We start from the raw sequence: 12,202 nt of genomic DNA, 5'->3' as shown, positions 1-12,202 counted from the left end.
CATAAAGATGAACTGTTACATTGTGCCGCCCCATTTATGGAGTCTCTCCCCACCGCAACAAACTGGAAACCACAGGCTGCCACGCGCCATACACGTAACCTTTTCAAAACCACGTCCAACGTCTGAAAGACGTCCTGTCAGCCAATCGCCGCGCAGTACTTGATGTTGTGGGCGTGTCCTCTCGGCGCCACCCGTAGCTTCCAACGTTGCACCGATGGCTACGTCACACATGGTAAAATGGCGGTACTAGCAATGGCTTTGAATTTTCACCTTATGTTTTAAGCTTTGGAAAACTAACCCCACGAAATATGCGGTACTAATTATACACGGGGACGGTCTAACTGGTAAACACATAAAATATATCCGCAATGGATTCCGTCGTGGGGGAAGATCCAACTCTGCCTATAGACATGAACGGGAGGTAAGCGACAAAGCTTTCTGACACTCCGTTAGCCAAACACAACGGTTACGGTCATGTAATTGTTACTAAAAGGTTTGAATTCCTTCTTCACGTTAGTGATGTAAATGTCGTACGTAGGTGTATCTGCTTAAATCTTAACTGTCGACTTAACTATCAGAATAGCCTTACAAAGTGGTAGCTATTTAGAGTCCCTGGAAACGGTACAAGGAGATTAACACTTCATGTTTTGAGGTCCTTTGCTTACCTCTTTTAGACAGTGAACATTTAATTTTAGAAAATTTTCTTACGTATCAAGTCAACATTTTTTGCTGGCTGTCACAGTGTTAAATGTCCTATTGTATTTTTATTTTTAAAAGAAAGAGTTGGTATATAAATAGAAGCATTACACGGGTTATTAACAAATAACTTTTGGGTTTTTTTTTGTATAATATTTTTCTGATTCAGAAAATTGACACGCAATGTAAATGCTGTCAAAATCCCCTGAGTGGGAAAACAACACTGAGCCACAGGCAGTCATACTCTATATATAGCTGACTTGTTAAGTTGTGTCGCTGCCAAAGACTAATAAGTCAGAATAACGGACTTGTAGCAATTCCCGTTGGTGCTCGTTAGTTCTCTACACCAATTAAATCCTTCGTTTTTTTATGTTGAGAGCAACTAACGATGCCATAAATTTAGTACTAGTCTGTACTACCTGTTAATCACTTCATCGGGAGGCCGGAAGTTCAGCCTGTCATTGTATTAGAAACTGTTCTGTCAATTTAAGATCATTGGTTTTGTGCAAATATACACTATGATCTCAATATCAATAATAATAATGCCAGTCTTCTGTCCTTGACGGATCCAGCTAAACTATGACGGTTCAGGAGAGAGGTTAGGGTTAGTCGTGAGAATACCGCTTCCTCATCGAACCTGTAGGTGTAGGTAATGATTAGTGATGACTATCGTGCTGTTTTTTGATATAACCGACTTTTAAATTATTGAAGTCGCTTACATGCGCCTGTAGTCGCTGTAAGTAGTGTGACATTTGATGGGGCGAATTTGGTTGCTTTGTGTAGTTGCTGCTTTAGTTTGGGAAGTATTAAAATGTTAAAATAAGCTAACTGGCAAGTTTCAGCTTGTTATTTACTAACCCCTTGAAATATCTGCCTGGTATGTAGTTTTTAAATAGATAAAAACATTTAAAAATATATAACTGTCTGTATAACCCTACATATAATGACAAATTTTCCTTTATCTTCTATTTGAAGGATAATTCCTTTCAACACACATCACCATCACCAATGTCAGTGAGGTGTGTTTGGAGATACATTTAGCCCCTAACCTATGAATTTAAGAATATGCATTACTGTTAGTATTAAAAGGCCGATCATCGCTGCATTGTCAAGCAGACAGTGGTGGTTCTGTGGCAGCTTATGCCGGGCTGTCAAGAAATTAGTTTAGTATCATTTAACTTTTGACTCTTTGTAAGTCTATTAAGATGGTTTGTAAATATACACTAGGTGATCAAATCAAATTTCATTGCAGTTTTCCTTGCCAAATATTTTATTCACAGCCATTTGTGTAGTTTAGCTGTTCCCTCTCCATCTATACAGTTGGATATTTTAGGTATGTTGTCGAAGGCTTCAAACAGGGCCCTTTTTGTATCTGACACCAATAAGTCCTGTACCTTAAACACCATGCTAACTTCTATTACAGCATCAGTTCAGGGTGGCTGGTTTAACCCACCCCCCATTTCACAAGTCTCTTTCTGACCATAATAATTAGGTGTCTGTCTCTTATGTCTGTTACTTCGCTGCCCTGTAATGAACCTCAGTGTTTTGAGCTGAGGAGCCAGATGGCCATTGCTGTACCTCAATGCATTAATGATAAGGGTGGTGTTTGTTACCTTATCCTGAAACCTGAGATAATTGGTTCTCTATTAAGTTGTCCTAGATGTTTCTGAAGTCTTCCTATAAATGGTTTAATGTACAATTGACACTCAGCTAATAATACTTGTTTGGTGTGGCGTATGTATCGGCACAATGGCAGCACCATAGCTACCATTGTGTGATAGACGCCTTGTATTTGGGGAAAACCAAATAACAAGACTGTTTAATAGGTATAGTGTCATCTGGTGGTGCCTGCAGATGGTGTTGTTTTAATGCTTTTTCTTTTTTCAGGTTTTGCCCTATTTTGTTTAAATTTTGCATGTATTCAGTCAGATAAATGCTACATATAGCCTACGAACATCAATATTTCCTGTGTGTTGTAACAGGTAATTGACAGCAAGCTGTATTTATCCACAATGTAATTCATTTCACACATGCATAGACATTCTATGGCCGTGGAAACGTGGCCAGTCAGTGTGCCTCCTGGTGATAATTGTAGCTCATCTGATTGGCCTGGTTAATCAGCTGCAAAGAAATGAAGCATCTTGGGAATGTTGCCTGAAATGTTGTTCTTTTTTCCCATTCAGTTTTACTTGGGGCTTGGGGGTCACTTTTAGAATGTGATGTGATAAGAGATGTATGGCCTTTTATGGAAGGGGCAGACATATGAACTGAACATTCTGATTTGGTTCATCTTTAGCAGGGGTGGGCAGTGTTGTCCGCAAAGCGCCTGTGTGTGTGTGCAGGTTTTTGGAATAACCTTTAGGTGAGCTGTTCAAACCCAGGTGTGAGGACTCTTCGGCCAGTCAGTTAGGGTTATCACTTTGTGTGTATATATTGGTACATTCTTTATTTTGGCACCAACCCCCAAACATTGCCTGTCACGTTGGGCCTGAACATCATTTACAAATGGGAAAGATGGTGGCACAGGAGGTAGTGCTTTCGTTCGGCAACTGGAGGGTTGCAGGTTCGAGTCCTGGTTCCTCCTGACCCCATCAAAGTGTCCTTGAGCAAATTGCTCACGGTGAGCAGGTTGGCACCTTGCATGGCAGCCTCCGCCACCGGTGTGTGAATGAGTGTGTGGATGGGTGAATGTGAGGCATGAAATGTAAAGCGCTTTGAGTACTCGTAGGAGTAGAAAAGCGCTATATAAATGCAGTCCATTTACCATTTACAAATCTGCAGTGCCTATCCTTTATGTCTCTCGTCCCATGACATTTCTTCTACCACTGTTCCCCTAATGGCAGTTCCAGAGTGCACTCTGTCTGTTCTGAAAGCTTTCATGCAAAGTGAAACATATAAACACCATTGTGCAAATTGTAAAGAGAAAACTTGTCAACTGCATGATGACCCAGTGTTTCACCAGACGCTAAATGTCAGAATGAAATTGGGAAGCTCTAGTTGTGGGTGATCTGTGACCCCGATGTTTCCTGGTTTGGAGAAAGGCTGAAACATTGATTTTCTGTGTTCAGGCAAAAAGGGCAATTGGAAAACCAACCATCATGGTACCTTCCGGTAAAGCTTGTCAGTGTGCTAAAGGTAATTTGTGTTGTGAGATTTTGTAACAGGCATTTTCAGTTTATTTATTTATTTTTTTCAAAGAAACTTTATTTTCTTAACTTGTTATTTTGAGCATTTGGAATAGAAAGCCTTGCCTTCCATTGTGGAAACTAGTTGACAGCTTAAGGGCCTCTGAACGTTTGGTCAAAAAGCTTTGTCATGAATGGTGAAGATGCACTAAATTGCGATAATATTCAACAATCTGTGCAGTTGTGCAGAATATTGTTTTGTGGGTGGATTTTTTTGTGTTAATACTGGATTTAATTAAAGAATTTTGAATGTGATGATTTTCATTTAGCTAGACTGGTGATCAATAACTAAAAAGTATGCAGTATTGACATTATCAGTGTCCCTTTATTTTTAATTGGAAATTAATCAGATATTGCTTGTTTAGTTTCTGTTTCCCGTTAAGCTCCTGCAGTGGATTATGGGTAGAAGGCAGGAAGAGCATTAAGTGAAGCTGTCGTAGAAAAGCGGAAGGAAGTGATCATTCTTGTGTTTGTGGAGCTAAAAGTCTGAGACGGAGGAGAGTAATTTAAAAGTATTGGCGACCTTATTGCTGCTCTTGGCCTTGTGCTGCTGAAGGCTCCGTCATGCAGCGGAGTACTGCCTGTTGGCGAAGGGTCCAAAATGGAGCTGTGTCGTATAGCGACATTGAACTGTGTGAATCTTCCTTGGCTCTCAAAGGCCTTTGATTTGTAGAGATCACAATGACTGTTTGTTAAACAGTGACAGCATGCTTAGCCATTCTGCGGGACATTGAAGATAAGAATTCAGCTAGTAACGGGTGTGTGAACCTTACAGGAATGTTAAATACTAGTCCGAAAGGTGTTTTTTTCTGTTTAGTATATGACTTAAAAATCATTTAGTTTACAGTAACATTGTTGACTGTAATGTGTATTTGCATATAAGAAGGGGAAATAATTTCAGTGCATTGTTTATTTTGTGGTCATGAGTTCATTTAAGCAGGTCGAAAGTTAATGACGCAATCATATTGTTTCAGCACCGGCTTGTCCAGACTCGATGAGATGGCAGACGACGGACATCTTCCGATGGACAGCATGGCAGGTAGAGATGTCTGCCTATCTCTAGATTCCTTTTGTCTGTGGTTTAGTAATATACCTGCAATGACAACATACAGCATCGGCTTAAATCAGACTTTCAGTTTTTAGTTATTAGCTCTCTTTGTATATTGTAAATGTGAATGAAATGGTAATGCTTGTCTTTCTATCTAGTCTTGCAGTTTTCTGTTTCTGCTTTTGTGCTGCATTGTCATACAAACCATGGCTTTATTGTTTTCAAAAGCCAGAAGTTTGCCTGTATGAAAAGACAGCCGCTTATTTCTGTACAGCATGTGTCTGAGGTTTCCTGAACATTCTGCTGACAGTGAAGCCGTAATAAGCTAAATTAAGAAAAGTTATTCAGATTAATAAAATCCTCCACACTTTCAGTTTTCATTCTAGCTTTGTGACAGTGTGGATGCATCTAAATTCTGAAATAATATGCTACATGTTTTTAATGTGGCTGCTTTACATTTAGTGGCTACATGCTTTAACGTGACTGATAAATGAACGACATTTTGTATGGTTGCTGTTCTTTGTAAGTTCCAGCTCTGAACTGTCCCTGTATGTATTACCACAAATGTGGTACCGGTAGCTTATTTGTTTTATATATGGACTTAAATTTATGCCACTTTGTCAACTCAAGATGGTGTCAGTGCATGTAATTGGAAGTAGTTTCTATGGATTCTTCAAAGTGTTATGTGGGCAGCACATGTTAAATTTGGGTGAAATGGTGTATATCAGTGTTATTAATCTTACCTTTGAAGTGTAGTCTTCTGAATGTCTCTTCCTAATTCTAAGGTATTAAGTAAAGTTAAATAATTAAGCAACGGAGAGTGTCAATGTATGTAACATAAGAAGGTTTACATTTTTTTCCCCATTTTATATTCTCTTCCTAGGACTCGTGTTTCCAGGAGAGCGAGTATCACCAGGTAAAGCTCACACCATGAAAGATTATGAAAACGTAAGTGAATACAAGCCAAAGAAGGTTTTTTTGTCTTTCAAAACTGAAACCAAAAGGTGGTAGCAGTTGGTGTGTGTTGTGTTTTTTGCCAGTTAAAATTGGCATAACTCCCTTAGACTGGGTAGTAAACAGGTCACCAGTATGCAGAAACCAAACAATGTTCTATAACTCACTAAAAAGATATTTTCTAATATACTTCTAGCCTTGAATGTATTAAATGTATTTATACAGCACCAGTTTTACATGACATGGTATTGTAGTCTTTACCTTTTATTAGTTTTTAATAGTTAAATGCGCAGAAGAAAGTTAATCCTGCCTTCACTTTTTGTGAATCGATTCCTTGTTTATGTCATTCTGTGATATAATTAGCTCACGCACTGTCCTTTAGGTCACATTTATAAGCATATTCATAGCTTGAATGTTGTCTCAGTAGATCCATTTTTATCCCTTTGTTTGTCACTTTGCTGCATGATGTCAGTCTCAGTTGCGGGCTGGTCTTGTGGAGTGGGGCCGTCACACAGCAGCCCAGATGTGGCCTATAAAATCGGCTAGAGAACAATGGCACACAGTCTGCTGCCCCCATCTCCCCTCCTCCACATCAGGCTGCCCCTGGCCTGCAATTCATTAGCCTTCCGAGGGAGATGATGCTGAATTACGCAGCACGGGACTGGGACTGGGACTGGGCCACGCTGCACAACACACGATGTGTTCTCCTGTAATTCGAGCTTCCACGCGGCGTGTGCACTCTGGGCTGATGGGAGTTACCGTAGAAAGCTATGTGCGTGCCGACTCAGCGCTCACTCACCCAAATAAAACAAACCGTTTGTCTCTTTTCAGCAAATCACTAATCTGAAGAAAGAGAACTTCAACCTGAAGCTTCGCATTTACTTTATGGAAGAGCGTGCGCAACAGAAATTCGACTCTGCCGAGGATGTATACAAAACGGTGACTGGACATCCTCCTGAAATAATTTTTCTGAACTGTATATTGTGCATAGCCCATGCAGTGAAAATGCTCTCTCCAGTTGCTGTTTTCCAAAGAATAGTAAATTCTATACTTTTTCCATACTTAACCACTTAAATCCCCACTGGGGTCACGGAGCCTATGCCAGGAACCAACATACCGCGGGGCACATACACCCACAACTACAATCAGTCTACCCTGCATGCTTTCGGACTGGGAGGTAACCGGCAGGGAGAGCAGGCGAACTTCACACAGATGCTGTGTGTCATGCTGCAAGGCAGTAGTGCTAACCACTGCGCCACCATGCCGCCTGGTGTTAGTTTCCAATAAACTTTAAGTTAAATAATACTACACCTAAGTTTCCTGAATGAGCCAGGGCACACAAAATCAGCAAATTAACAGGACTAATTGGATGGTAAAGTAGCAGTCGCCTTTGCTGCCAATAGCTTGGTGCACAGTTGAGATGGAAGTTAAATTAAAATGCAAAACCACACCAGACTTGTATGACATGCCACCACGGTCACAAATAGTCTGACTATCCTCTTTTATCAGCTAATTACAAAAAAAAAACATAATTTTCCATTTGAAGTTAGGGAGAGAGGTTTTATATATCCACATAATCTGCGATTTCTGTAAGCCATTGCAGCAGAAGACTGTTTGCCTTCAGACTGTTACTTGTATAATGAAGTTGTACTTCTGATGTCAGAGATTATATTAACATTATGGCTTTTGACAGAATATTGAGCTGAAGGTGGAGGTGGAGTCACTGAAGCGAGAGCTGTCAGAAAAGCAGGAGCTCCTTGTCTCAGCCTCGTAAGTGCAGCCCTGGTCTCGCACAGAGCCAAACGTGAAGGGCTTCCATTTGAAACCATTTGAAGTATGCGAGATGTATAACCAGACACCTTGTGGGGAGAATATGATATGTTCAGATTATTGCTTAGAGGTCAGTGATGCTTTTTTTATTTAAAGGAAAGCTGTAGAGAACTTGGCCGGGAAGGAATCGGGGGATATTCTGCGTCTGAAAGAGCAGGCCAAGAGAGAGGTGGAGCGGCTGCGAGACTCTTTCAATAAGAAGATTCAGCAGTTAGAGGAGGTAATGTGTGCTGACTACAGGCACAGCTGAACGATAGCACTGTGGGAGATGGGCTTCTCACTGACTGATTATAAAAGGTCTGTCTCTTTCTTTGATGTTGCCCCAGGGCTGGGGTTGAATAATGCACCTTTTCATCTTGTAGGTGTGTGAGGTAGCTTGTAGTAATTAGGCCACTTTGCTGCCACACACGTACTCACATCCGATTCATCAGCTTGTTGTGGACCCTTTGTAACTCAGAATTTGAAGGCAGCCGAAGAGGAGGTTGAGAAGATGGCAGCTGTCGCAGAGCAGGAGAAGGTGCGAAACATAGACATGGAGAAGCAGCTTCTGGCATTCAGCCTGTCCAGCACCTTTTCGCCTGCCCCCACCCAGGATGTGCACCATGTCCTGCAGGAGAAGGATGGGTAAGACCAGCCACGTGTCTCTTTGTGCAATAAAAAGGCCACTACCGCTTAGCTAGCTGCTGAATGGTGTGTCACTACTACTGGTGGTGAAGTCCTTTTTTTGTGGTTCCCATAGTGTTATTGAGCAGCTGAAACTGTCCCTGAAAAACCGGGATGCAGAGGTTGCACAGCTACAGAAGGCCATCGGTGATGAGGGCAGAGAGAGCCAGCCTGCCTCGGCGCCCACGGGAGACCTGGCTGAAGCCATCGCTCAGAAGGACAAGGAGCTGGAGGTATGCGTTTGCCCTTCTGCTTTTTAAACATCTCTACGATTTAGAAATGGTAGAGAAGAGCTGGGGAAGCCATTTTGTGCTGCGTTTCGGAGTGATGTTTGGAAACAAAGGATAGTTTGACATTTTATTTTGACCATGCGTGAAGGGCAATCAGAAAGAAAACATGATAGTTTAAACTGAAGGTTTAATCACTGAGGCCCTGAAAATTGCTGGTTTTATGAAAGAGACAGAGGGGGTAGCCTACTGTCCAGATCGATTAAATGTGAGCATAAATGCAAAGCAAACTCTGCAAAAACGCATTAAGTCATTTATACTGGCTGTTTACATGGATGCCACATTAACCTGTGGGCATTTCATCACAAAGTACATCTTAAATAGTTTAGTAACTGCAGTGTGACTCTGCTGCAGCTCAGGTTCAACTAACAGACGATCCAGTTAGTCTTTTTTATATGAAATGTATGTTTTTTTTGCTGAATGCAAAGCATGACCTTTAGTTGAATGTTTTTTTTGTGATGTGGACTTTTGTCTGTATTGTTGCCTCACATTTTTTTTTTCTCTCCCAAAGACTCTCAAAGAGGAACTTGGGCGTGAGAAGGTGAAAAATGAAAGAGAACTGCAGGTTAGTTTAAAGGTGTTCCATTTGTTAATCAGTGATCCACAGTGTGTGCTCATTGCTGAAGGGAAATAAATGTCTGTCTGTCAGTGGGGTTGAGTAGCCCAGCAGCTGTGTGACGGGTCAGCTAGGACCCTGGAGGATGGGGCTCGTCTGCAGTGCATTGGCCTGAGGCCGTGCCACTGTTCAGTAGGGCTGCCGCCATTAATCCACGTAGCTGATGACGTTGACACTGAAAATGTGTCAGCATCAATATTTTAAATCAACACTTTTTTAACAAATTATTTTAATGAACTTACAGTCTTGCATTTGTGTGTTTGTCACGATCCCTCATGTAATCCCCTTCACAATGACACAGAACAGATGCCATCCGAGGAATATCTACTGATAACAAATATGAACAAAGGAACATATGCAACATCCTCTTTTTCTGTTCAACATGAGCCCTGTTTGCTTATATGCTGCCAGAGACTCTGTGTTCCTCTGCTCGCTCTAAAAGGAGGCTGTCCCCATGTGTAAATGCCTCTGCTGGCCCGGGAGCTGTGTTCCTCTAAAAGGAGGCTGTGCCCATGTGTGAATGCCTCTGCGGGCCCGGGATCTGTGTCTCGGAAGCTGTGTTTCTCTAAAAGGAGGCTGTGCCCATGTGTGAATGCCTCTGCGGGCCCGGGATCTGTGTCTCGGAAGCTGTGTTCCTCTAAAAGGAGGCTGTGCCCATGTGTGAATGCCTCTGCGGGCCCGGGATCTGTGTCTCGGAAGCTGTGTTCCTCTAAAAGGAGGCTGTGCCCATGTGTAAATGCCTCTGCGGGCCCGGGAGCTGTGTCTCGGAAGCTGTGTTCCTCTAAAAGGAGGCTGTGCTCCTGTGTAAATGCCTTGCTGGCCAGGGAGCTGTGTCTCGGAAGCTGTGTTCCTCTAAAAGGAGGCTGTGCTCCTGTGTAAATGCCTCTGCGGGCCCGGGAGCTGTGTCTCAGACTGAGTAGATGCAAGACAGAGCATCTACTCCCCTCATCAAAATCAGTGGTATAAAAGAAAATCAAAGAAGTAATATAAAATGACACAATGTTGCATGCATTTTGAACTTCGATGTGCCTTTGCTTTTATGGTTTTGTCCTAATCTCTGTAATCCTCTTGGGCCTTCCAAACCAGTGTCTGGCAGTGAAATCACTGGGGTGTTTAAGGAGAAATTGTTATTGAAAACTGCTGGATGTGTCCTTGCTTACAAAAAATACTGTAGTCGAAGAGAATTTTGTAAGCAGGTTATGTGGAATGAATTATTAAAGAATTTTAAGTGGAGAGGATTTTTGGTGAAACCAGACCTTGTTATGGTAGGAGTCCAAAACTCACATTTTTATGCAGTTGTGTAAGTTTTTCAATTGAGGTCAATATGTAAATCATTCAGGTTCCATGAACAAGTTAAAATATCTTGCCATAAGCAAAACATAACAGATTTTATTATGTTTACTGCAGTGTTTGTGATGGGGAGATGTCAGTGCTTTGACCTACAGAGTCGAAATATTATGGCTGAAGCCAGACAGGTGGCGCCATCTGATGGATGACTTGCAGCTAAAGGCGATCATCTAGCCGCTTTTGTCAGTGACACGCAGCGGTCAGAAGGGGTGGCTGTACTGTCACGAGGAGATTACAGGGGTCAGCGCTGTAATGCCGGTCATGTTATCCGCCCAGGATTGGGGGCAAGCGTGCCTATCAGGCCAGTGCCACCGGATTACCGGATTTAGTGTAGGGCTTGCCCTGCTAGCCGCCCATTCTGCTACCGACAATGTCTGGGGAGACACGGGCAGCATCCCTGCGGAGATCCCTGCGTGACGCCGAGCACGGCCGGCCCATAAGCGCGCGGGACTCCTGCCGAGTCTGCGGCAACCTCCCCCGGGGCAGCCTCTGCCGCTGGATGTTCAGCCCCTCGGGAAGGACGAAGCTGCAGGTGGCACTGTCCTACGCGCTGGGTTGCGAAGTGGCGCGCGACGGCCGCTGCGAGTTCCTCTGCGGCAAGTGCGCCCACATGCTGGAGCGTGTGCTCGAGTGCCGCCTGCTCATCGGTCGGCTTCAGGTGACTCACAGGGCCCAGGAGCAGAAGCTGCAGGTGGAGAAGGAGAACCTGATACGGTGCATCAGCCACTTGTACAGGAAACACAATGAGTGCATGGTGGCGGCTGAAGGGGATTGTGCTCCCACTAGGAGCTCATCCAGGACCAGCGTTGAAGTTCAAATCGCTTCAGAGGGGTCGGTTTCAGAGGAGCAGCTCTCACCTGCCAGAAGCTGTGATGACGGTGAAACCAGGGCTCCAGCAGCTGGCTCCGGCTCACAGCCGATGTCTCTCCCCTCCCAACACATGTACATGGAGGTCGAGCTCCACAAAAGTAGCACGTCAGCCTTGTATCAGAAGCGCTCCTCCTCCATTCAGTCTTTAACCTCGGAATGTTCCGAGTCCCGCTCCCTTCCTGGATCGTCGGGATCTGCAGTGCAGAAGGCCACAGGGGACAGCCCCCAACCCGCCCGTCCTGATCCCGTGGCCAGATTCAGGAGAGGGCATCTACAGGGAAGCCCTTTTACTCAGACTTTCATGATCTCCGATGTCCTCAGTCTTCTTCGAAGCATCCCGAGAAGAGCCCTCTTATCACAGCCAAAGAGTAAGATACCCATCCTTACGAGATCCGTCCCCTTGGGAACAGTGTCCGGTACTTCTTCAGCTCAGAGTCAGACGGAAACAGCCAGAAATCAGCTGGCTGCAGAATGGGATTTTTTACAAGATCTGACAGATGCATTTAACGATGAGTACACAGTCCTTAAAGCTGAGGTAACCTGATCACAAGCCCATGTGCTTCTCAAGGCTGCATTAAGATGTGAGCAGTTTTGTGCCTGTGTTTGTCTTTTTATGTCTTTGTAGGACCTTATGGGATCTTATTACATTTCTACTGTGCTTTTGTTGTTTCTATCAATATTCACAATTATGCTAAATGTCCTTTCA

General features: G+C 43.4%; 2 protein-coding genes across 5 annotated transcripts in view; both read left to right on the top strand.

The window, feature by feature from the left end:
- Positions 1–207: 207 nt before the first annotated feature.
- Positions 208–12,202, top strand: part of cdk5rap2 (CDK5 regulatory subunit associated protein 2) — a 36,072-nt gene continuing 24,077 nt past the window's right edge. For 2 of the 4 annotated variants that reach the window (XM_049018696.1, XM_049018697.1), the window contains exons 1-9: positions 208–421; positions 4,856–4,920; positions 5,813–5,877; positions 6,715–6,822; positions 7,577–7,653; positions 7,810–7,933; positions 8,171–8,337; positions 8,453–8,609; positions 9,175–9,228. In XM_049018696.1, the coding sequence (XP_048874653.1) occupies positions 369–421; positions 4,856–4,920; positions 5,813–5,877; positions 6,715–6,822; positions 7,577–7,653; positions 7,810–7,933; positions 8,171–8,337; positions 8,453–8,609; positions 9,175–9,228 (870 nt within the window). In that variant the 5' untranslated portion in view covers positions 208–368. The remainder of the gene's footprint in view (positions 422–4,855; positions 4,921–5,812; positions 5,878–6,714; positions 6,823–7,576; positions 7,654–7,809; positions 7,934–8,170; positions 8,338–8,452; positions 8,610–9,174; positions 9,229–12,202) is intronic. The other 2 variants (XM_049018698.1, XM_049018695.1) reach the window with 1 other exon arrangement.
- LOC125745660 (uncharacterized) lies at positions 9,857–12,191 on the top strand. Its single transcript, XM_049018702.1, has one exon. It carries the CDS (start codon positions 10,997–10,999, stop codon positions 12,038–12,040), a length of 1,044 nt encoding a protein of 347 aa, XP_048874659.1. The 5' UTR covers positions 9,857–10,996; the 3' UTR covers positions 12,041–12,191.

Source organism: Brienomyrus brachyistius, chromosome 7, assembly GCF_023856365.1.
Source record: "Brienomyrus brachyistius isolate T26 chromosome 7, BBRACH_0.4, whole genome shotgun sequence".
NCBI lineage: Eukaryota > Metazoa > Chordata > Actinopteri > Osteoglossiformes > Mormyridae > Brienomyrus > Brienomyrus brachyistius.
Note: the sequence above shows the minus strand (reverse complement) of the source record. Positions and strands in the feature narration are given on the sequence as shown.